This window comes from Leucoraja erinacea, chromosome 14 (assembly GCF_028641065.1).
Source record: "Leucoraja erinacea ecotype New England chromosome 14, Leri_hhj_1, whole genome shotgun sequence".
Classification (NCBI taxonomy): Eukaryota; Metazoa; Chordata; class Chondrichthyes; order Rajiformes; family Rajidae; genus Leucoraja; species Leucoraja erinaceus.
Window position 1 is genome coordinate 54,746,275 of NC_073390.1, and position 25,957 is coordinate 54,772,231.

General features: G+C 43.5%; 2 protein-coding genes across 13 annotated transcripts in view; one reads left to right on the forward strand and one right to left on the reverse strand.

The window, feature by feature from the left end:
- Window positions 1-3,031, forward strand: part of LOC129703751 (ubiquitin carboxyl-terminal hydrolase 47-like) — a 28,175-nt gene extending 25,144 nt beyond the window's left edge. Inside the window, exon 15 of the mRNA XM_055646440.1 lies at window positions 2,384-3,031. Coding sequence (XP_055502415.1) covers window positions 2,384-2,928 — 545 coding nt within the window. The 3' untranslated portion in view covers window positions 2,929-3,031. The remainder of the gene's footprint in view (window positions 1-2,383) is intronic.
- Window positions 3,032-9,666: 6,635 nt separating this feature from the next.
- Window positions 9,667-25,957, reverse strand: part of LOC129703752 (ubiquitin carboxyl-terminal hydrolase 47-like) — a 46,827-nt gene continuing 30,536 nt past the window's right edge. For 11 of the 12 annotated variants that reach the window (XM_055646445.1, XM_055646450.1, XM_055646449.1 and 8 more), the window contains 8 exons: window positions 25,514-25,637; window positions 24,077-24,108; window positions 23,250-23,373; window positions 21,805-21,836; window positions 15,393-15,518; window positions 13,389-13,411; window positions 12,480-12,535; window positions 9,667-10,316 (listed from right to left, as the gene is read on the reverse strand). In XM_055646445.1, the coding sequence (XP_055502420.1) occupies window positions 10,177-10,316; window positions 12,480-12,535; window positions 13,389-13,411; window positions 15,393-15,518; window positions 21,805-21,836; window positions 23,250-23,373; window positions 24,077-24,108; window positions 25,514-25,637 (657 nt within the window). In that variant the 3' untranslated portion in view covers window positions 9,667-10,176. The remainder of the gene's footprint in view (window positions 10,317-12,479; window positions 12,536-13,388; window positions 13,412-15,392; window positions 15,519-21,804; window positions 21,837-23,249; window positions 23,374-24,076; window positions 24,109-25,513; window positions 25,638-25,957) is intronic. The other variant, XM_055646446.1, reaches the window with a different exon arrangement.

Sequence of the window (25,957 nt, forward strand, 5' to 3'; positions counted from 1 at the left end):
TTCAACACCAAGTAGTTTAATTTTTATGTCTTGTCTTCTCAGCCCAAAGCTTTTTCTTTACTTGCATTAAGGATGTCTCTTTGCTCTTCCTCGCAGATACAAGTATGCACATGTTTTTAAACTGCTGGTACAGGAAATCTGAAAATAAAAACAGAGCCAGTTGGAAAATTCAGCAGATTAGGCGGCATTAGGCGGCATTCAATATGTCAGGTCTGGGACCCGTCATTTAGTTGTTCCAGCATAAGTTTACAAGTGCTAGGAGTAGAATTAGGCCATTTGGCCCATCAGGTCTACTCTGCCATTCAACTGTAGCTGATCTATCTTTCCCTCTGCTTCCTGCTCCCTATAACCCTTGACACCCTGCTTTAATGTCCACAGTCTTCTGTGGCAATGAATTCCACAGATCCACCACAGATTCATTTGGTTTTGATAAAAAAGCTAGATGGGATAGAAACATAGAAATTAGGTGCAGGAGTAGGCCATTCGGCCCTTCGAGCCTGCACCGCCATTCAATATGATCATGGCTGATCATCCAACTCAGTATCCCGTACCTGCCTTCTCTCCATACCCCCTGATCCCCTTAGCCACAAGGGCCACATCTAACTCCCTCTTAAATATAGCCAATGAAGTGGCCTCAACTACCCTCTGTGGCAGAGAGTTCCAGAGATTCACCACTCTCTGTGTGTGTGAAAAAGTTCTTCTCATCTCGGTTTTAAAGGATTTCCCCTTTATCCTTAAGCTGTGACCCCTTGTCCTGGACTTCCCTAACATCGGGAACAATCTTCCTGCATCTAGCCTGTCCAACCCCTTAAGAATTTTGTAAGTTTCTATAAGATCCCCTCTCAATCTTCTAAATTCTAGAGAGTATAAACCAAGTCTATCCAGTCTTTCTTCATAAGACAGTCCTGACATCCCAGGAATCAGTCTGGTGAACCGTCTCTGCACTCCCTCTATGGCAATAATGTCCTTCCTCAGATTTGGAGACCAAAACTGTACGCAATACTCCAGGTGTGGTCTCACCAAGACCCTGTACAACTGCAGTAGAACCTCTCTGCTCCTATACTCAAATCCTTTTGCAATGAAAGCTAACATACCATTTGCTTTCTTTACTGCCTGCTGCACCTGCATGCCTACCTTCAATGACTGGTGTACCATGACACCCAGGTCTCGCTGCATCTCCCCCTTTCCCAATCGGCCACCATTTAGATAATAGTCTGCTTTCCTGTTTTTGCCACCAAAATGGATAACCTCACATTTATCCACATTATACTGCATCTGCCAAACATTTGCCCACTCACCCAGCCTATCCAAGTCACCCTGCAGTCTCCTAGCATCCTCCTCACAGCTAACACTGCCCCCCAGCTTAGTGTCATCCGCAAACCTGGAGATATTGCCTTCAATTCCCTCATCCAGATCATTAATATATATTGTAAATAGCTGGGGTCCCAGTACTAGCAGTTCTTCACTCGTTAAATGCAGTCACATCCCCATTGAGTTAATTTGAGTTCACATTCGCACAGTTTTATGAAAGCTTCCTTTCTCTCCAGAGATGGTGCCTGTCCCACTGTGTAACTCCAGACAGTTTGTAGGCTAATTGACTTGGTATAAATGTAAAATGTGACTAGTGTGTGTAGGATAGTGTTATTGTGCGGGGATTACTGGACGGCACAGACTCGATGGGCCGAAGGGCCAGTTACTATGCTGTGCAGCTAAACTAATGTGTGTGAGGTAATATTAAAATTAATCTCCTATTAATCTCTTCCACCTTGCAAGGTAAGATAATTAACAATTTTTTAAAAAGACACACAGTGGAGGCGTAACTCAGTAGGTCACTGGGGAATATGGATAGGTGATGTTTCAGGCCGGGAACCTTATTCAGACTATTTGTAGTAGAGGGGGAGTAAGATGCAGGAGAGGTGGGGGCAGGGCAAAGTCTGGCAAGTGACTGGTGGATGCAGATGAGGTGGGGGGGGGGGGGGGGGGGGGGGGGGGGTTTCGATAGGGAGTCGGTCAGACAAAGACCAGAGATGAAATGACAAAAAGCGTGAGATAAATAGAAACGGCTAGAAATGTGAATCTAGTGGAAGAAATGTATAAATATATAGACACAAAGCTGGAGTAACTCAGCGGGACAGACAACATCTCTGGAGTGACAGTTCAGTTCGAGACTCAAAATATAGATGGAAGGGGGCGGGAAGAAGGGGAAAGGAAGAAATGGGTGTGTATGTAGGTGGGAAACAGGGAAGAGAGGGATGAATAGTGGGGCAGGGATGCAGTGCCTAGTTTAGAATTACCAGCCTTTGTGTTATGTAGTTTAATTACTGTTTAGCCATGTAATTATTATGTAAAGGTTTATTTATGCCATTCACTATTATATTTCTAGAATGTGTTGGGGACACTGATACAGATGCTAAAGCTCACAGGATCAAGACGCAACGACTACATGAGGTCAACAGAGGCCAACAGAGCGATGAAACTTTCTATCCAAATTTACAAGGTCCTCCAGGCAAGAATTGTACACGGGCAAAAAACAGAGATGAAATGATGAGAACAAGAGATGGCAGAAACCAGACTGAAACTGTGGTAGATAATAGGGCCAAACCAACTGTAGGTGACAAGTCAGGTGAAAAAAATATTAAAAGCAGCAAAGAAACAAGAGCAGAGAACACAATAAGTCAGAGTAACAACGAAGTGAAATTAGAACAAGCAGAACTGACCGATGTAATAAGTGAAAGGAATGATAATGAAAATATTCGATTGATACCAAATCCAGCAAAGGAAACCTGCATTGAGGTAGAATCTGGGAAATCGGTAGAAGAATTATCAGTTATCAACAGCCCAGAAGCAGGCGACTACATGTGTAACTGTGGATGTTTCCAGCTTAACTTTGCACCTATGGTCCAAAGTTTCCGAAATTTACTGAACTAACTTTTTTGTTTTGCTTCTGTCGGGCAAATAATATCTGAAGGGAAGATGAAATTAGTACCAACCAATTAAGCAAAATAAAACCCTTTCATTCAGTTTTCTAAAATTAGTTTGGTTATAAATTAGTTTTTGTGAATTCAGAAACACATTATTTGCATATCTGCAATGTGGATTGTCAAGTCAGATCTGTGCATTTTATTCGGGTTTATTCATAATTTTAGTTTCAGTTTTTAGTTTTTGTGATACAGTGCGGAAACAGGCCCTTTGGCCCACCAAGTCTGCACCGCACAGCGATCCCTGCACACTAACACTATCCTACACACGCGCGCACACACGCGCACACACACGCACACACACACACACGCATGCACACAAACACACATTCCACATACACACACACACACGCACGCATACACACACACGCACACAAACACACACACCATACATACACACACACACACACACACACTATACACACACATACCCACACACGCGTATTCGCACATGCACACGCACACATACACACGCACGCACGCACACACACTAGGGACAATTTTACATTTACACCAAGCCAATTAACCTACAAACCTAATTAACGTACATCTTTAAAATGTGGGAGGAGACCGAAGATATTGGAGAAACCCCATGCAGGTTACGGGGAGAACATGCAAACTCCATACAGACAGCACCCATAGTCAGGATCAAACCCGGGTCGCTGACGCTGTAAGGAAGCATCTCTCCCGCTACGTCACCGCGCCACCATAATTAATTTATGCTGCTCCTTATCTTTCACATACAATTTACTGGTTTGGCAGAATATAATTTTCATGGGCTATTTTTAAGGTGCAGCCTCTATTATCAATGACAAAGCTGCTGAACTTTTGGCCAGATATCTCCTTGGATGGTACAGTGTGAATATAATGTTTGAGGGTATCCTGTGAAATATTATCATGTTTTGCACATTACGGAATTAGTGGTGTAGTTATTGGTTGTGGGGAATTGACAGACACCTCCCGCCCCCCTCCTTTTTGAAAATATAATTGTAAAATACGCTTGAATAAGTCACGTTATTTAACAATGTGTTTCTTCCATATTCTCTTGCATAATGCACAAAACCAGAAGTTTTCAAGATTAGAGGGGAAAGATTTGTGTCATCTGCAAATTTGCTAACGTTACTCTCAATCCCTTCATCTAAATCATTAATGTACAATGTAAATAGCTGCGGTCCCAGCACCCAGCCTTGCGGTACCCCACTAGTCACTGCCTGCCATTCTGAAAGGGACCGTTAATCCCTACTCTTTGTTTCCCGTCACCCAACCAATTTTCTATCCATGTCTGTACCCTACCACTATTACCATGTTCTCTAATTTTGCCCACTAATCTCCCATGTGGGACTTTATCAAAGGCTTTCTGAAAGTCCAGGTACACTACATCCACTGGCTCTCCCTTGTCCATTTTCCTAGTTACAACCTTAAAAAATTCCAGAAGATTAGTCGAGCATGATTTTCCCATGCTGACTCGGACAGATCTTGTTGCTGCTATCCAAATGAGCCTCAATTTCATCTTTTATAATTGACTCCAGCATCTTTCCCACCACCGATGTCAGGCTAACTGATCTATAATTCCCTGTTTTCCCTCGCCCTTCTGTCTTAAAAAGTAGGATAACATTAGCTACACTCCAATTCACAGGAACTGATCCTGAATCTATAAAACATTGGAACATGACCACCAATGCACCCACGATTTATAACCCCCTCCTTAAGTACCCTGGGATGCAGACCATCAGGTCGTGGGGATTCATCAGTCTTCAGTCCCATCAGTCCACCCAACAACATTTCCTGCCCAATGTGAATTTCCTTCAATGTGAATTGGTCTGCTGGCCACTAGTACATCTGTAAGATTGTGTGTGAGTTCCTTAGTGAATACAGATCGAACGTACCTGTTCAACCCGTCTACCATTATCGTGTCCCCATAGTTGGGGAACAAGGAAATAGTTGGGACTGGTACTACAACAACTTTTAAAAGCCATTTGGATGAGGAAAGATCTAGAGTGATATGGGTCAAACATGTGCAGGTGGGACTAGTGCAGATGGGGCATCTTGGTCAGCATAGGCAAGTCGGGCCGAAGGGCCTGTTTCATTGTTGTATGAATCTGTGACTCTAAAATCATATTCCTGACACTACATCATCCTGTGAATCAAGAACAGAGATGTTAAAATAGCTGCTCAAATAACCTTTGCTATCTCATGAAGGAGATCATGTTGAGCTGTGTCCTTTCTTGTAATAATCCAAACTGCACATATTTTACAAATTGAACTGTTGAGCTGCATGTAAATCTTTCATTTTATTGATATAAAATATATTTACAAATAAATGAATGCGTGGTCATTTTGTCTTAAGCTTGTATGTGTCATTGTAGTTTAGTTTAGAGATACAGCATGGAAACAGGCCCTTCAGCCCACCGAGTCTGTACCGACCAGCGATCCCCGCACACTAACACTAACTTAGTTCACTGCATTCAGTGCTCACAAATGGCTTGCTCTAGTGAGGAATCCAACCATAGACTAGGCGACCATTTTGTGAGGCACTTGTTATGTCCATTACAACATTACATCTAGCTGTATACATTTTTAATTCCTCTCCGCTCCCATTTCTGACTATCCTTTGCCTTCTTTATTGTTACAAAGAGAGCAAATGCAAACTGGAAGAATAACATTTCATATTCCGCCTGGATAACGTAGAACACAATGATATAAACACAGAAAATTTCCAATTTCTGAAAACTCATCCCCCAGATTCTACTTCCGCCCACACTCAGCTGCCCATCCAGTTTTCTTTTCCCTTTGTTCATTTCCACCACTTCCTCCCTCCTCCCCCTCCCTCACCTGGTTCCATCTACTCCTCATCCACTCCCCATGTAGCTCCACTTATCACCTAGCAGCCTCTGTCCACCTTCCCTCCACACTGCTCCAGCCTGGCCATCCTTCCCCTTCCCTGTCAGTCCTGATATGGCAGAGTCTCGTCCAGAAGTGTTGACATGTCTTTTGCCTCCACAGCTGCCACTTGACCTGCTGATTTAAAATAAATTCCAGATACCAGCATCTGCAGTCTCTTGTCCCCACTACCTTAAAGGTGCTCATAATGTAGACCAGGTTCTCATTTTAATATCAACAGAGACCTTAGTGATGTGGATTATCTAGTTCATTTTCAGATTGTTTCTGGGGAGAGAAATGGTTGGAAAACAGTAATTGCAGCTGAAACTGGGGTCCAGTGGTTTCAATCTTCCCCCATATATTTGGAGAGAATTCCTTATCGTCCATTATTGAATGTTTGGTTAGCCCACAACACAAGCTTTTCACTGTACCTCACTACACGTGACAATAAACTAAACGTAACCAGGCATTTGAGGATGTCACTGGCTGAGTGGATAATGGGAGCATGAGGATCTAGTACATGCGTATCTGTAAAAGGCATGTGATGGGGAACCTCAAATTTATGTTACATTTGAGGCTGCAACATAAAGTTGCAAAACTTTAAGAGATGAGAGGAAGATTGTCACTTCAAATCAGTTGTGAGACAAGCTTAACATAACATTGGAACATTTTTTAACCGGGTGTGGATATTTTTAGTTGCACTTTTGCAGATACACATACAGGTGCACAACCTTTTATCCGGAGTTCCAGAAACCGAAAAGCTCCGAAAACCGGCCATTTTTTCCAGATGTCGTCTGCGCACCAAAGCTCGCGTTTGGCGCCAAACTTGACCCAAAACGACCCACGGTCAACCCAGGTCTGTACTACTGTAGCGGCTGCCTCCTCCCCGGAGACCGGGAGACGCTTAAACATCTGTAAATCATTGCTTAAATGTTAGTCAGTTAGTTTGGAGGGCTTTTATGTGAAGGGGGGTGAAGGGGTAAACTTTAATTCTTAGTCCCCTACCTGGTCGGAGAGGCGGGGAGCGGTCAATGCCTTACCGGGTCGCCGTGCAGTAAGCTCCGCAGCGCTGTGGCCGCCGACCCAACGTTCGCGGAGCGTCGCTGGATTTGGAGCCGCGCAGCCAGGGGGTAGAGTTGCCGGGGTCGGAGCTCCAACCGGCGCCGCCCGCGGCCGGACGGAGCCCCCAGCTCCGCGGCTCCAAATCCAGCGACGCTCCGCGAATGTTGGGTCGGCGGCCACAGCGCTCCGGAGCTTGCCGCACGGCGACCCGGTAAGGCATTGCCCGCTCCCCGCTGGTATCCCAGCGCTGCGACGCCGCCGACTCCCGACATTTCCCGGAGCTGGGGCGTCCGGCCGCGGGCCGCGCTGGATTTGGAGCGCCTTGCAGCCAGGGGTAGAGTTGCCGGGGTCGGAGCTACAACCGGCGCCGCCCGCGGCCGGACGGAGCCCCCAGCTCCGCGAGGTTGGGAGTCGCCGACCAGGTAGGTAGGGGACTAAGAATTAAAGTTTCCCCCTTCACCCTACTCCACCACCACCACATAAAATCCCTCCAAACTAACTGACTAACATTTATGCAATGATTCTCCCGGTCTCCAGGGAGGAGGCAGTCGCTCCAGACTTTTCAAGCCGCCCGCGCTACCTACCTAATCTACGCTAAAAATCTTCCATTCTGAAATCCGAAAATGTCCGAAATCCGACAAGTGTCTGGTCCCAAGGCTTTCGGATAAAAGGTTGTGCACCTGTACCAGAACTATTAACAAACTAGTTTCTGTGCAGATTGTTATCAAGCAACAGTAAGTCAACAGTATTTCCTTATCTGAAACTCAGTGAATTTTGGCTTGTGGTTTTGCATAATTTGATTGAATGAATGTACAATATTTATCCGTGGGGACCTTTGCTGGATTAAATTCATGAGTTGGGGAATGGGACGGTCCACAATGGAGGTGGGGTTGCATGCACTAGGGAGGGCTGGGTAGGTAAATTACTTAAAGGAGACCTATCAGAGGTAAGTTCTCAACATAGGCTGATTTTCATCAACAGGTATGGTGAATGGATGGTGCAAGGTATTCATGCTCGGAACTACTTAAACAAGATGTGTCCAAGTATAAGCTTCTACTCTTTCTATTCAAATGTTCTCATACATTATGAGATACAATGCATGGAGGATCTAGAGGATAATTTTCACTTTACCATCCATATCTTGAATCTCACATCTTCCATTAGTAGCAATGTTACAACATTTTGATATTTTAAAAATCAAGTCTGCAATTTATCCCATCAGATAAAGCACAAAAATAAGTTTAATTTGACACCCAATTCACTTTTATATCTTAAGCATTAAAAAAAAGTTATGGCCATTTTCATACTCGGAAATTAGCATCTTGTTCCCTATTGCTTTTCCATTGACTTAACACAAAAGCTGTGATCGAGGACAGTGAAATGGCCACAACTTTCTTAAAAATTAAGAGAACGGAAATACATTTTCAGTTATTATAGATTGAAGCATTCTGAAACAAATATGAAACAATCTTACTTGGATGACCTGAAATTAAAGCATATAATTAGTTAGTTACCCAATTGTAGCTAATTCCAAACTTCAATTACTAGATCTAAACATCTATCCATTTCTTAAGAAAAGATTAACATTTTTAGATAGCCGAAGTGTCCAAATAATATTCACAAAGAATTCACAATAAAACATGATTTTTAAATCTCATTTATATTAATTTATAGGCCAAATGGAAGGAATTTAGTGTTCAATTGCTGTAAAGTAATGGCCATTTAAATCAGCTTTCGAGTGGGATCCTGTGGAACTCTGTGGATCGCGCTGGTTTGGAATGTTCCCATTGCGGTAGATTTGTACCCCATATGCCCAGAAAAATACTGCGGGATTTAATGGGGCCCCAAATTAGCTACTTGCAACATAAAACTTTGTATAAAGGGATCTTAAGAAGCGCTTTTTAATGTAAAAATAAACAACCTACCTTCCGTTGTCCCCTGTATGAGATCCGTCCCGTTGTCGGCAGTCGCGGGTTTAGAGGATCATTTTTAACCTACTATAACAATTAAATTAACAAATTAAGTTTAAAAATAGCTGCAGCAAATGAACCTCACAGCGATTTTTCATTAGCAACTAAGTAGGCTGAACTACCTCGATTTGAATAGCCATGGGGAAATCGCTTTTTAAACCAGCCCCCCTCTCAACGGCGCCAAAATCACGCACACCGGCTGGGACAGATCTGCAGCCCCACTGAAGGTAGGTTTTGCAACATACCTACCATTATATTTCATTCGAGACATACAGCTATGCAGCAGAGAAACAGACCCTTCGGTCCATCTCGTTTATACAATCAAGTTGTCAATCTGAGCTAGTCCCATTTGTCTGCATTTGACCCATGTCCCTCTGAACCTTTTCTGTCCACGCAGCTGCCCAATGTATTTGAAGTGTTGTAATTGAACCCAACTCTGCCACTTCCATTGGCATTGTGATCCACAAACCAACCAACGTCGGTGAAAATAAATTCCCCATCTGCACCCATTTCAATCTTTCATTCCACAATTTAATCTATGCCTTTAGTTTAAGAGACTGCTACCCTGGGAAAAACAATTCACCCTATCTATGCCCCTCATCATTTTCTATATATATAGTACCTCGATAAGGTCACTCCTCAGTTCACTTCACTGGAGAGAAAATGACCACAACTTACACTGTCTCTCATTATAAATCCCACCCTCCACTCCCAGTAACATCCTTGTGAATCTTTCCTGCACCCTTTCCAACTTAATTAAATTAGATTTGAGAATATTTCTGAACACAAATATTTTTATTTTTAAAAATACATTTTAGAATAAGCGCATAAAAAGCATTGTGGAAACACCATATAGAAACATTATCCATAAGGAACAGGAAATGTTTAAAAAATGGTGACTTATATCCTCCTTACAAAAGGAGTGCACCGCATTTGACTTATGTTTCGCTTGAAGATAATTTTTAATCTGCGAGGCCTAATACTCATCTCCCATGGATGTCCGTAAGTAATACTAAACATTTTATAACAGATACAATTCTTGCTTTAATAGAACAACATTAACATTATTGCAGGTAGTAGAGCCATACTTCATCTTAAATGCAACAAGAATTTTCAGCCAGTTCATTACAACTACCTATTATTCAGATTCGGATTCAATTTTAATTGCCATTGTCAGTGTACAGTACAGAGACAACGAAATGCATTCGATTCCTATGAGTTTTATTCCTATGAGTTTTAAGATAATATCAAAATAAATTCAGAAGATGAACAATTGACCACGTCTGTCACACTGTTTGTGACGTCGTTGTGTTCAACAATTCTTTGACTCCTGTATCCGGGTATTCCTGGTATTCCTGGTATTCCTGATATTCCTGGTATTCTGGGTCTTGTGTTTGACACTGCTCGGGTGTTGTGGCATCAGACCCTGGCAGTTAAAAAACATGAATATTAATTCAAATAAATGACATAGAACATGGAAGTGTACAGAATAGTATCAGGTCCTTCAGCCCACAAAGTTCTTGCTGAACATGATGCCATGTTAAACTAAACTGTACGGCCGTGATGTGATCCATGTCTCTCCATTTCCTTGTCTCCTAAACGCCCCTGTTGTCATATGATCATAAGATGTAGGAGGCGAATTAGGCCCATCAACTCTGCTCAGCCATTCGATCATGGCTGATCTATTTTTTCCTCTCAACCACATTCTCCTGCCTTCCCCCTGTAACCACAGTGGCGCAGCAGTAGAGTCGCTGCCTTATAGTGCCAGGGACTGCGGTTCCATCCTGACTACGGTGCTGTCTGTATGGAGTTTGTACGTTCCCCTGTGACCATGTGGGTTTGCTCCAGGTGCTTTGATTTTCGCCCACACGCTACAGGTTTGTAGGTCAATTGTCTTCTGTAAATTGTCTATAGTGTGTAGGATAGCGCTAGTGTACGGGATGATTGCTGGTCGGCAGGGACTCGGTGGGGTAAGTGCCTGTTTCCACGCTAAAGCCCTTACTAATCAAAACCTACCAATCTCCACTTTAAAAATACCCAATGATATCCTCCATACCGGTCTGTGGCAATGAATTCCACAGATTCACCACCCTCTGGCTAAAGAAATTCTTCCTGGTTCCATTTTAATGGTATGTCCTTTTATCCTGAGCTGTACCTTCTGGTCCCGAACTCTAACATGAATGAAAACCCTCTCCTGGTCACCTCTGTCTCAGCCTTTCATTATTCGCTAGGTTTCAATAAGATCACCCATCTAAACTCCAGCGAGCGCAGTCCCAGAGCCATCAAACGTTCCTCATACATTAACCCAATCATCCCCAGGATCATTCTCATAAATCTCCTTGGGACCCTCTCTGTCACTAGTGCAGCTCTTTAGTAATGGGGCATTCTATCCTCAGCATTATATCCTTGCTATTATATTCTAGTCCTCTATCATTGCATTTGTTCTCCTGACTACAGACGCAACCTGTAAATTAATCTTCTGGGAATTCTGCACCAGTCATTTAGCCATTTAATTACCGAATCCTCTCCCCATATAGAAAATACTCTACACATTTATTCCTCTATTGAAGTGCATGATCATATAATTTGCAACACTGTAGTCCCTCTGCCACTTCTTTGCCCACTCTGCCAACCTGTTCAAGTCCTTCTGCAGACTCCCTGCTTTATTCACACTACCTGCCCCTCCAGCTATCTTCGTATCATCCGCAAACTTGGCCACAAAACCATCAAATGTCATCATCATTATATTAACATATAATGTGAAAAGTAGCAGACCCAACACCGATCCCTGTATAACACCATGAGTCACAAGCAGAAGAAGCCCCCTTTATTCCCACTCTTTGCCTTTTACCAGTCAGCTATCTATCTATGCTAGTACCTTGCTTCTAATGAAATGACCTCAAAATATTCCAAATGTGGTCTGGCCACATTTAAGGCTGCAAAGCCTCAGCATTACATCCTTAGTTTTAATTTCTAGTCGAAATGAATGCTTCAGCCCAACTTGCACCTGCCGACCAAGATGCCCCATCTACACTAATCCACCTGCCTGCTTTTGGCCCATGTCCCTCTAAACCTTTCCTACACATGTACCTGTTCAAATGTTTTTTAAATGTCGTTATAGTACAAGTACTACATATTCTGTTCTTGTGAACAAGATCCAAAAATGACTTCTGGTCTCAGAAAGGAAGCAGTCCACTTTATTCCCCATCTCTCTCACTCAGCTGTTGAAACTAGCGCTGATCTGCATGGATCCATCTACTCCTCCTGTTGACTGAAACTATGAGTGTGATGCCCATTAACAGACATCTTCTTTCGCCAGTTGAGCTCTGCAGTGTGTCCAATAAGATAAACACTGGACTCTCTTTTTATGGAAGCCCTCAAGAGAATTTTACAACATAAATGCTCAAAGAGTATTCAAAGATTGATGATATGCATAAGGTAGTCAGCTGTGTCTCAAAAGTCTTTTTCATGCATCCAGCAATAAGATATTTGTAATTAACGTAGCCTAATAAAGCCATTGCATCGTGTATGTAAGTCAATGATTTGGTGAAATAAAGGGATTACTGTTGGATTTCACAAATCATCATACCTGCTTCCTTGTTTGTGTCTACCAGTCTGTACATAACCATGTAGGCACTTGTGGACCTAGAAAATATCAAACAATTACGTTTTTAAAAAAAGAGCAGAATATATGTCATGTCTTATCCCAATATATATCAATATGAACATTGTTCCCATCGGGTTCGTTATTCACCCTTTTCCCTGCCCTTCGATTTGGTTTGCAAGTGAATTTAACGATTTTGCAATTTCTCCAACACTAAGTAACTGATTACATTATTGGAGTAACAACACCTTATATTTTGCTTGGGCACCTTACAACCCAGCGGTATGAATATTGACTTCTCCAATTTCAACTAACCCTTGCATTCCCTCTCTCTCCAACGCTCCCCACCCTAGTTGCACTGTTAGTTCCCCTTCATTATCACCTCTTCCACAACCAACAATGAACCATTGTTGGCTCCACCTATCCTTATTTTTTCTGTACGTTTTCATACCTCTAGTTTCCCTCTCCCCCGACTCTCAGTCTGAAGAAAGATCTCAACCCAAAACATCACACATTCATTTTCTCCAGAGTTGCTACCAGACCCGCTGTGTTACTCCAGAACATTGCGTCAATGTCAAAAGTCAAAGTATCCTTTATTGTCATTCAGACCGCTCGGTCTGAACGAAATTTCGTTGCTTTGCAGTCATACATATAATAAAAAATAACAAAACACACAATAAACACAAATTTAACATCCACCACAGTGAGTTCACCAGGCACCTCCTCACTGTGATGGGAGGTGATCTTTGATTACATTATGAATCTATCCAACGGACAAGGCTACAAGTTCATTGGGTGATTTCCTACAAGTATCTTGCAAAAGTAATTTGTACCAATACATGTTAACGCAAACATTTCTTAGAAAAGGGATTATGTGTTAAATTTGCTCTTTACCTTAGATTGATATTTTTCCCGATCTTCATGATGATGAATATTCATTGAAGACATGAAAAGGAGAATATAAACATGTCATTAGCTGGCAGGAGGTTGTTATGTGAAGCAATTCAGAAACCAAAAACATAATGTAGACAATACTAAAACATAATTGTTAACAAATTCAGTGGTGGTGGTGGGAGATTGCAACATTCACGGGGTCCGCCCTGTTTTGACGAATGCAATCAACCCGGCGTGCACAATCAAATAGAACAAGTTGTCCGACAACTTTAGGCTGTCCAAGAAGAAGAACAACACTTTCAGTGCAGTAGTTAGTGAGCCATCTTAGCTCAGGGTAAGATTATTTGTATATTCTTTACAAGTGAAAAGTACAGCAAGCACACGGGGATGTCCACACTTACATCTGCTTGCAGTCCACAGTAGGAGGGCTAAACACAAGGCTGGAACACTATCAGACTCAGGAACAGTTTCTCCCCCTCTGTCATCAGACTCCTCAAAGGTCCTTCCATGAACTAGAGTGCGTTTATTCTCCTCCACCTCACAGTTCGTTGTTGGGAATTAACTATTCTTTAAGCCAAGTGATCTCCCAACCATTAGATTGGTTCAATGATTTATGGTCGTGAAACATCTAGTGATGAATGGTGGTGGACAGTAAAACAGCTAACAGGGAGAAGAGACTACAAGAACATCTGGGAAAGTGCAGCCCAGCATGAGGGATCTCTGCTTTCCTCCCACAATCCAAAGATGTACAGGTTTGTTGGTTAATTGGTTTGGTGGAATTGTAAAAATGATCTCTAGTTTGTATAGGATAGTGTTAGTGTGCGGGGATCACTGGTCGATGCAGACTTGGTGGTCTTGGAGTGACCTTTTGGTTGGGAGATCACTTAGCTTCCAGAATAGTGCAAAGCCTGGAAAGAGTGGATGTAGAGAGGATGTTTCCACTAGTGGGACAATCTAGGACCAGTGGCCACAGCGTCAGAATAAAAGGTCATAGCTATAGGAAGGAGATGAGGTGGAATATCTTTAGTCAGAAGGTGCTGATTCCATGGAATTCATTGTCACAGAAGGCTGTGGAGCCAGTCTATAGATATTTTTAAGACAAAGATTGATAGATTCTTGATTAGCACGGGAGTCAGGTGTTGTAGAGAGAAGGTCGGAGAATGGGGTTGAGAGGGAAAGATAGATCAGCTACGATTGAATGGTGGAGTAGACTTGATGGGCCAAATGGCCTTATTCTGCTCCCCAACACATATGAATAGCTTATTCCTAACAACCACAGGTTCTTGAAGACTACACCATACTCACCGATGAACTATGGACCGTAATAAATAGGAACTGAGATGTTGGTTTATTCCAAAGGTAGAGACAAAATGTTGGAGTAACTCAGCGGGCCAGGTAGCATCTACGGAGAAAGTGAATAGGTGACGTTTCGGGTCAGGACTGAAGAAGATTCTTCATGTGACTGAAGAAGGTCCCGACCTGTAACGTCACCTATCCAATATCTCCAGAGATGCTGCCTGACCAGCTGAGTTACTCCAGCGTTTTGTGTGGAACTGTGAACTGTCTTGGGTTGCTTCGGGCTTTAGTTGTGTACTGGTATGGGGTTATTAATTGATAGATATTTTTTATTTATTATATATTATTGATCTGTATTGTGATACAGGGCTGTTATAATGCTGAATGTAAGAATTTCATTGTTCCGTGGTTGGGTAATATGACTATTAAACACTCTTGCCTCTTGGCTGTAACTTGTACCTGAAAAATGGGTGGGGGTCAGCTTTGAAAACCGTGACAAATATTCCACCTCAGCTAACTCACTTCCTGCACTGAATCACATTCATATTTAGCTGTTTCTTTCATCCTTTTTCAAGGAACAATTTTATTGCAGAAATAAACTAAGAAAATGGCCTGACTCTTGGATTCTATGCTGTCCTTTCCAGGAATCGACAAACGGACTTCCCATTCGTGCTTTGGAGAATTGATCATTCCATCAACAATTTTTACCTTTTTAACAAATGTATCATCAAAGGAGTACCAGTCACCAGAGTCTGCTTTTATTTCAGCAATATAATGTCCGCTTCCATAACTTCCAAAGTGGTGCCAGATTGCAAATAGTTCATACTCTTTCACCTAAAGTAGAGAAATGAGACAGTGTTATTATTTCATGCTATATACATTTCTTATCAATAGTTTAGAAGGTTGAAGGGGGACCTCATTGATACTTACAGAGTAATAAAAGACATAGACAGGGTGGGTGTGGAAAGCATGTGTCCACTGGTGGGACAGTCTAGAGGACCAGAGGTCACAGCCTCAGAGTTATAGGGCATTCGTTTAGAAAGGAGGCGAGGAGGAACTTCTTTAGTCAGGGTAGTTGATCTGTGGAACTCATTGCCACAGAAGGCTGTAGAGGCGTAAAGGTCGGGTCTCTTCCCTGCACGGGAGAACCGACCTTTTTCCTGTTGGGTCTCCATTGTCGTTGGGGCCTAGCACCGTGGAGCGGCCTGCAGCCGGAACAACCTGGGAGCTCCAGTCGCAGAGCCTGTGGACTTACCCACCATCGTGGGGCTGGCCGGCCTCGGGGAGTGAGGAGCATTGGAGGCTCCAGCTGCAGCTGCAGGTCCGGTGGACTGGGATATCGGGAGCTCGCGGGTCCTGGTGGGAGACCGCTTCCCGGAGCTCCCGCAACCCAACTTCTCCAGCCCGTGTCGCGGGGTTGGAACGAACCGGAGCGGGGACGTACATCGCCCGGCACGGCTTCAATGGCCGCGGGACATTCCAGCGCCCGCTGGGGGCTCCAACGTTGTGACTTTTAGACCTGGAGCGAAGCCGTACATCGCCCGGCGCGGCTTTAATGGCCGTGGGACTTACCATCGCCCGCCTGGGGCTTCAACATCGGGAGAAAAATGGTGCACAGGGGAGAGAAAAGACTTTGCCTTCCATCACAGTGAGGAGCAGATTTACTGTGATGGATGTCTGTGTAAATTGAATTGTGTGTGTGTGTGTCTTGTAGGAATTGTCTCTGTTTGTATGGTTGTGGAAACAAAGTTTTGTTTGAGCCTCACTGAGGTTTAAATAACATGTAATAAATATTCAATTCAATTTTCAATTCAATGACTAGATTGCAATGATGTAAAAGACACATTGATGAAATTCAGCTCAATATATCTTGGAGCAGTTGTGTACGCTAACTTCTAATGCAGGAAAGTAACGTTACCAATCGCACGCCATTCAGCTGTGCTTTTAGAATTTTGAACGTCACCTTAATGCCTCAAAACCATTTTTGTTGCCTTCACTGTTGAAATTGAAACCATGACAGGAAGACTGTGTGTGTGTCAAGGAGCAAGTTACTTGCTGCGGGCTAACTGAACACTGTCAACATTTATATATGTCAAAGCCATTCTTTACATTTGGTATCTGCAATGATCTCCTTGTAGTACCACTTCCAGGGTGTATTGCTACAAAGCACATTGAATTAATTGGGCACAGGTGGATTCCATTGACCTGGTTACTGTGGGAGAAAGGATGAATTTTACTTCGGAGTCACGTGAGGGACTCCATGAAAGAAACCCGCTACGACGCATGCGTGTCATATCGCATACACGCATTGAACGAGTCAGAAGTGGGAGACGACGTCTCCCTAGAGAGAAAGGCAAAGAAGCAGGTAAGAGACTGCAAAAATGTTTCCACTTACCTTGCAGGTAGGAAATACAAGAAGCTGCAGGAGCTGGAGAGGAGACTGCAGAAATATTGCAGCCAGACCAGCAGCAGCAGCCGTTAGCGCGAACCCTCCTGAGAGGATTCCCAAATGGCTATTTTTAGCACAGAACAGCTGTGCCCGACGTCGCTCCCCGCACCGGCAAAGAGACTGCTGCCGGGCGGGAAACAAAGCTACACGGCCCGGGGAGTTTCTAGACCAAGTCGGGTCTATTTTTAGATGCAGTCGTTCGGCGCTCCGCAGCTGATTAAAGCAGCTGCACCACCCGGAAAGAGAGAGAGAGCAGACATCGGGAACAGCAGCCCATGGACCTGCGCTACGGGGTCCGTGGGGCTGCGGGAGGAAGGACGTTCCTCCGAAAACGGCAGGCTGAAAACCAGTACAGGTAAGAACAAATTTCCCTTACCTTTTTTGGTGCTTTTTCCAGAGTGCTTGCTGTATTCTGAAGAGACTGGTGTGTTGCTGAACAGCAGGGAGCCAGCTAAGGACGTCAGGGCACAGCCACAGGTCGTTACTGGTGGGATGCTGAACAGCAGGGAGCCAGCGACTGATGTCAGTATAGAGCTGAAGTGCTGAAGGGCTGTTGTTTAATGACCAGCAGCAGCCAGCAATAAATGTCGGCACCAGCATCTCCCAGATGGGAGCGAGTGCCAAACTTCACCCTAAATGGGTAGAGGTGCCCGTGAGTACCAGGACCATGGGGAACAACCAGTGCCCGTAGGCATGGGGACGGGCTGTGGGAAATACCGCGTGCGACTAGTGCCCGAGAGCACCGAGGTCGGCAGGAGCGGTCCCATATATTAAGCACCCGCGACGACTAGTGCCCGAGAGCATGTAAGTCGGCTGGAGCGGTTTGCTGGAGTAAAATTCTCCATATTGGCAGGCTCCGGGATTGGAGGATAGCCACAGTGGGCAAATAATAATATAAGTCCCACAGCAGTTTCCCATATGGGCTGCATGAAATGTCGGACGCCTCTGAGGAGGGTATGGAAGGTCTGACGGGGTAAAGCCTGAGCAGGTGATGGAGCCACTGTCCCCTATTGAAGGGGGGGGAAAACAACCTGCTGATGAACATGATGAGCAGTACTGCCAGCAGAACTCACGGAGAATGATTGCGAGAGGATGGCTGTGAGTATTGAAGGACTGTGAGTCCACCCATCAACTTCAAGCTAATATTTTTGCTGAAGTGTTGGCAAGGCTTCTATACCCCGGAATATTGTGGTGCTCTTAATGTAGCCATTGTTACAGGTGCATTTGCAGACATGTTGGGAAGGCCGTTAGGAGTTGGGAAAATCCGTAATACTCTGAAAGGTCTCATGGCGGGCATAACAGCTTGGCCCGCATGTTAAATAAGGTGTACAAAATTAGTGACCACAAGGATGCCATTAGCACTATTTTTTTGCAATGTGCAGTTTGAAGGGCCATTAAGCCAGCTCTAGACCCTAGTTCGCTATACTATGTAAGCAAAGGGCTATAGACCCCGTTATTTGGGGGGGGAGACCTGTCTAAACAGGTATAGAATTGGCGAGGAGGCTTGACTTTGGGGCTGATTAAAGCATCCAAAGGTTATCTGGGGAAGACATTAACCTCATGTGCATCCTAAGAGAGGTAGTGTGTTTTTGTAATTATACTACAAAGAATTGGGCAGAGGTACCCAGCAGCAGCGTCCTGTTTAGGGTTTGGCCGGGACGACCACTGTGGAGATGCAAACTAACATTAACCTTTAGGCTCTCCACAACTGCATATGAAACCAAGGAAAATAACTTGGTTACCGCCAATAACCATGGAGGTAGGTGAATTTGGGGCTCCAGTATTAATAGGGAGCACGGAAGTTGGGGGGATATTGCAACTTCATGTTGATGCTTGGTGTAATATATCCATGGACAGATATATCCTTAGCAGTTTTAAGGGATATCTGATAGAGTTCTACACGAACAAAACCCTCCAGTACATAACCGGATAGATATACATGCTGGTATGAAATAAACCTGAACAACAGGATTTGTCTCAAACATCTTTATTAGAAATAAGAAAGATGGGGGATGCCGTATTATTATGGATTATCAATACTTCACAATGTTGTGCAATATATTCATTTTAAAAATGGATATGTTTAGCAGTGCAAAGATTTAGTGTGCAGCACGCTAGTCTATGGGAAGTATTAATTTAAGATCCTTGCTATTCAATATCAAACTGGGTGAAAAATTTTAAACCAGTGTTGGGACTGCTGCAACACCAAAATCATAGAATTAGGGTATAGTTGGATGATATCCTTATTGTGGGAATAACTTAGGAATCGGCATGTTAGGCAGTGGTTGCCACTAATCAATTGTTTGTGCAGCTGGGATGCATTGTCCATCCACTTAAGTCAAAATTGACACCATTAACACATTTAATATGTTAATGACTTACTAATATGGAAAGCCACAGAGGTCAACTCGGCTGTGCTATTACAAACAGATGCCAGTGCAATTGGTTATGGTACAACTGATACCATCTCGAGCTATGGGGGAGATGGAATATATAAGAAGCTAACCTACATAACACTAAGGGTTAGAAATGTTAAGTGCATTTCATGGGCAAAAATCTTATTGCTCAGGAATGTAACTGCAGCATGGTAGATGGTAGATAGATAATACCTCGGTGATGGCATATTTAAGTCATATGGGTGGAAAGATATCACCAGCTTGTGATGAATTGGCAAATTAAACTTGGGAATGGTGTGTCCAAAGGAATATTTGGTTATGGGCTACGTATCTACCAGGGATACTAAATCAGTGGCAGACACCAGGCCACGAAAAATTATTGGAAGTACTAAATGGATGTTGGATAGATGGTATTTGCTAAAATCAGTAAAGTAGGTAAGGCCGGATATTAGAATTGCATCCGGGGTTAAATCACCAGTTACCGAGGTATGTATCATTGATACCAGATCCTGAGGCAGAGGCTACAGATGCTGTTTCACTGCACTAGGGGAGGGGTTTTTCATTTATGTATTACCTCCTTGTCTAATTATAAATTCGGGGTACGAAGGGACATTCAACAGGAATCGGCATTGGGGATGTCTTAGTACCTGATTGGCTTACCCAACTATGGTTTTTCCGGGGTACAGGACATGGTGCTGGAACTATGTATAACGATAGCCGTAGTCCTAGGTTACTGGTGCATCCAGTAACTGAGGATAGCTATCCATGTCATAGAAAATATTGATTTAGTAGGTTGTAGACTCTATAACACCGCTATGGGACATGGGGCTATCGATAGAACTGTGGACATGATCACGGCAGCACGAAGAAGGTCTACTCTATAACAGTATTTAGGTCATATTAAAATGGACTAATTACTGCCATGATAACTTTCTGGACCACAGAAATAAGGATGTTCCGGGGGTGCTACAGTTGCTTACCAGCCTGCAATATGGAGGACTGTGTTTCAGCACTGTGAATAATGCCGAAAGTGCATTGTCAAGTTATTAATGGCAAGAAACAGTAAGATAACTATATTTGGAATGTAAGTGTGGCTTTGATGTTGCTAAGGAATTGGTCGCCGGCTACAGCATTAAATCTGGATAACTAACTAGAAATGGTATGCTGATAGCGCTAGTCACAGTGTATAAGCTCCAGTTATTGCTAAAAGTATGACTGGATGGCTTCACTATTGCGGCACGAAGATTGAGGTTTGTGATCCAGGACCGTATTATTAAACAAAATAGGCCAGGATTAGCGGGGCAGGTCATAGAATTGATGGTCTACCTCTGTATAGACAATGCCTCTGTATAGTAAAGTACGGTTTTGTTATACAGTAAGAAAAAAGGCTATCAGAGGCAAGGAATTGGCGTTTAATCAGCTATAAGATACTGTACCATAGAGTGTAACTCAGACCATTTCGCGGTGGCTGAAATATGGGATATGATAGGCGGGAGTGGACAATAACATATTTAATTCTCACCCCACCAGGGCTGCAGCTACATCTGCAGCAAAACGCCTTGATGTATCCATGGACCAAATCCTCAGGATGCAGGATGGTTGTTGGAGAATACGTTTCAGAAATGTTAACAAACCAGTTAGCAGTATGGGAACGTTTTTTCGGGGAACAATTTTAAGTTCTGTATGATAATTTATCCCTGAAGAATACAGGGTTATGATTTGAATTAATTCGATATTATTTATCATTTCCATTAAATAATTGGTATGAATGCTTTGAATATAATTAACAATTTCTCTCTAACTACCAAGGCAGTTGTGAAGCATGGACTCGTTTCCACGGCATGAGGTCACAGAGCTTTGAAATCTTTCATGGAGTCCCTCACGTGACTCCGAAGTAAAATAGTAAGATTAAACGAGAACTTACCAGTTTGAAGTTTGATCTGTATTTTATGAGGAGGAACGTTGAGGGAATACATGCCCTCCGCTCCCACCCTCATAGGGTCAAATCTTAAGCTGGTATCTCTTTGATAATCTTGCTATTTTAGGTCAATATAGGGTATCTGTGACCTCACACCGCTGCTTTGAAGGATGATACGCATGCGTCGTAGCGGGTTTCTTTCATGTATTCCCTCAACGTTCCTCCTCATAAAATACAGATCAAACTTCAAACTGGTAAGTTCCCGTTTAATCTTACTATTATACCAGGGACTATGTGCGATTGTAAAGAAAAGGTAAAAGGGCACTGGGCCATGTTCAGTATTTGTTGCTTCCTTACCTTGTCCTCTGGGGAAACTTGCTCTGACTGACCTAATGGAGAGAATAAAATAAACACATCAGAAGAGGGGCACAGGGGGAGCACAGCACAGTGGTGCAGCGATACAGTTGCTGCCGTACAGTGCCAGAGACCCGGGTTCGATCCTGACCTCGTGTGCTGTCTGTACTACGGAGTTTGTACGTTCTCCCCGTGACCGCGTGGGTTTTCACTGTGTGCTCTAGTTTCCTCCCACACTCCAGATGTACAGGTTTGTGGGTCAATTGGCTTTCGGTAAAGGTTATAAATTGTACCTGGTGTGTTGGATAAGCTGGTGGACGGGGATCGCTGGTTGGCACAGATACGGTGAGCCGCATTGTATCTCTAAACTAAACTAACTAAGAAGAGATTTGTAAACTAAGAATTTAGGCAAAGGAATTAAGTGTATAATCTCCAAGTTTGCAGATGACACAAAGCTGGGTGGCACTGTGCTGCGAGGAGGATGCTATTAGGCTGCAGGGGGACTTGGTTGGGTGAGTGGGCAGATGCATGGCAGATGCAGTACAATGTTAATAAACGTGAGGTTATCCACTTTGGTGGCAAGAACAAGAAGGCAGATTATCTGAATGGTGTCAGGTTAGGAAAAGGGGAGGTGCAACGAGACCTGGGAGTTCTTGTACATCAGTCACTGAAATTAAGCATGCTGGTACAACAGGCAGTGAAGAACGCAAATGGCATGTTGGACTTCATAGCAAGAGGATTAGAGTACAAGAGCAAGGAGGTTCTACTGCAGTTGTACAGGGCCCTGGTGAGACCACACCTAGAATATTGTGTGCAGGTTTGGTCTCCTAATTTGTGGAAGGACATTCTTGCCGTTGAGGGAGTGCATCGTAGGTTCACCAGGTTAATTCCTGGGATGGCGGGACTGACATATGATGAAAGAATAGATCGACTGGGCTTATATCCACTGGAATTGAGAAGAATGAGAGGGGATCTTATAGAAATGTATACAATTCTTAACGGATTAGACAGGGTAGATGCAGGAAAAATGTTACCTATGTTGTGGGAGTCCAGAACCAAGGATCACAGTTTAAGAATAAGGGGCAAGCCATTTAAGACTGAGATGAGGAAAAACTTTTTGACCCAGAGTTTGTGAATCTGTGGAATTCTCTGCCACAGAAGGCAGTGGAAGCCAATTCACTGGATGTTTTCAAGTGGGAATTAGATTTAGCTTTTAGGGCTAACGGAATCAGGGGATATGGGGAGAAAGCATGAATGGGATATTGATCTGGGATGATCAGCCATGATCATATTGAATGGTGGTGCTAGCTCGAAGGGCTGAATGGCCTACTCCTGCTCCCATTGTCTATGTTTCTATGTAAGAAGATAGTCGTATAATTGTAATCACATGAGATCAGTCAAGTGTCTCGCTCTGATGTGGATGATTATCCCTTATGGTTCCAACAAACCTTGAGGTGTCCAAGATGTTCCCACTTCACAATTCTCAGGATTTCCATTCTGCCCTTGACGGGTTGGAGTGGAACTTTGTTCTTCCGTCACCACAGCAGGGCCTTCACTTGGGGAATGATTCTCCTGAAAGAGAACAGAATGTGCAAAGGACATCCATTTACTTAATCTTTCTCATTGCCAGATCATGGAGTCATATTTAGCTGAAGGAACATTGTAGCTCAAGTTGCCATTGTGTGTCAGACATGTGATCTATCAGATGCAATTGAGGAATTTTCAATCTGAGAGGAGGTGGAAATTGGACATTAGCGCACACGCATGTACAGACATGTCAACAGATGATCACACCAATGGACTACAAACAAGATCAAGAATGCATCTTTAAGATACGAGAGCAAGCTAATCCAGTGATGAAGATGCTCTCAATACAAATGGATTAATAAGACTGGAACCAGGCAAGACACAATTTGGTTGCAGATTCAAATAGAAGTTGCAAGAAGTTATTATCTGGGAAGAAAAAAAATTGTAGTAGTCTGGAGGCAGATCAGCAATTTGTGTGAGACTGGGCTGCTAGAACTGTTATTGACTTTGAGGCAATCGTTAAATGTTGGCAGGAAAGATTCTTTTCATTTGGTATGTGCAATGATCTCCTTGTAGTACCACTTCCAGGGTGTATTTCTACAAAGCACATTGAATTAATTGGGCACAGGTGGATTCCATTGACCTGGTTACTGTGGGAGAAAGGATGAATTATACCAGGGACTATGTGCGATTGTAAAGAAAAGGTAAAAGGGCACTGGGCCATGTTCAGTATTTGTTGCTTCCTTACCTTGTCCTCTGGGGAAACTTGCTCTGACTGATCTAATGGAGAGAATAAAATAAACACATCAGAAGAGGGGCACAGGGGGAGCACAGCACAGTGGTGCAGCGATACAGTTGCTGCCGTACAGTGCCAGAGACCCGGGTTCGATCCTGACCTCGTGTGCTGTCTGTACTACGGAGTTTGTACGTTCTCCCCGTGACCACGTGGGTTTTCACTGTGTGCTCTAGTTTCCTCCCACACTCCAGATGTACAGGTTTGTGGGTCAATTGGCTTTCGGTAAAGGTTATAAATTGTACCTGGTGTGTAGAATAAGCTGGTGGACGGGGATCGCTGGTCGGTGTAGACTCGGTAGACCACATTGTATCTCTAAACTAAACTAAACTGAGAGGAAAATTTAGACGAAGGAATTAAATGTAAAATCTCCAAGTTTGCGGTTGACACAAAGCTGGGTGGCAGTGTGAACTATGAGGTGGATGCTATGAGGCTGCAGGGTGATTTGGATAGGTTGAGTGAGTGGGCAGATGCATGGCTGATGCAGTATAATGCTGATAAATGGGAGGTTATCCACTTTGGTGTCAAGAACAAGACGACAGATTATTATCCGAATGGTGTTTGATTAGAACAAGGGGAGATGCAACAAGACCTGGGTGATCATGTACATCAGTCATTGAAGGTAGCCTGCAGGTACAGCAGGCAGTGAAAAAAGCTACAGGCATGTTGGCCTTCATAGCGAGAGGATTAGAGTAGAGGAGCCAGGAGGTCCTACTGCAGTTGTACAGGGCCCTGGAGAGACCATACCTAGCGTATTGTGTGCAGTTTTGGTCTCCTAATTTGAGGAAAGACGTTCTTGCTATTCAGGGAGTTCAGCGTAGGTTCACCAGGTTAATTCCCAGAGTGGCAGGACTCACATATAATGAAGGAACGAATCAACTGGGCTTATATTCACTGGAATTTAGAAGCATGTGATCTTATAGAAACATATTACATTCTTAAAGGAATGGACAGGCTAGATGCAGCAAAAATGTTCTCGATGTTGAGGGTGTCCAGAACCAGGGGTCACAGTTTAAGAATCAGGGGTAGACCATTTAGGACTGAGTTGGGGAAAAACATTTTCACCCAAAGAGTTGTGAATCTGTGGAATTCTCTGCCACAGTAGGCAGTGGAGTCCAATTCACTAGATGTTTTCAAGAGAGAGTTAGTTATGGCTCTTAGGGCTAACGGAATCAAGGGATATGGGGAGAAAGCAGGAACAGGGTACTGATTTTGGATGATCATCCATGATCACATTGAATGACGGTGCTGGCTCGAAGGGCTGAATGGCCTACTCCTGCACCCATTGTCTATGTTTCTATGTAAGATAATAGTCGTATAATTGTAATCACATGAGATCAGTCAAGTGTCTCGCTCTGATGTGGATGATTATCCCTGATGGTTCCAACAAACCTTGAGGTGTCCAAGATGTTCCCACTTCACAATTCTCAGGATTTCCATTCTGCCCTTGACGGGTTGGAGTGGAACTTTGTTCTCCCGTCACCACAGCAGGGCCTTCACTTGGGGAATGATTCTCCTGAAAGAGAACAGAATGTGCAAAGGACATTAATTTACTTAATCTTTCTCATTGCCAGATCATGGAGTCATATTTAGCTGAAGGAAAATTGTAGCTCAAGTTGCCATTGTGTGTCAGACATGTGATCTATCAGATGCAATTGAGGAGTTTTCAATCTGAGAGGAGGTGGAAATATTGCATTAGTGCGCTTGCAGTAACAATAAGCACGTCAACACACATTCACACTGATGGATAATAAACAAAATCATACAGATCAGACCAGAGCAAACTGATCCAGTGCTGGAGATATTCTCAGTACAGTTGCATTTGAAATTATGGAA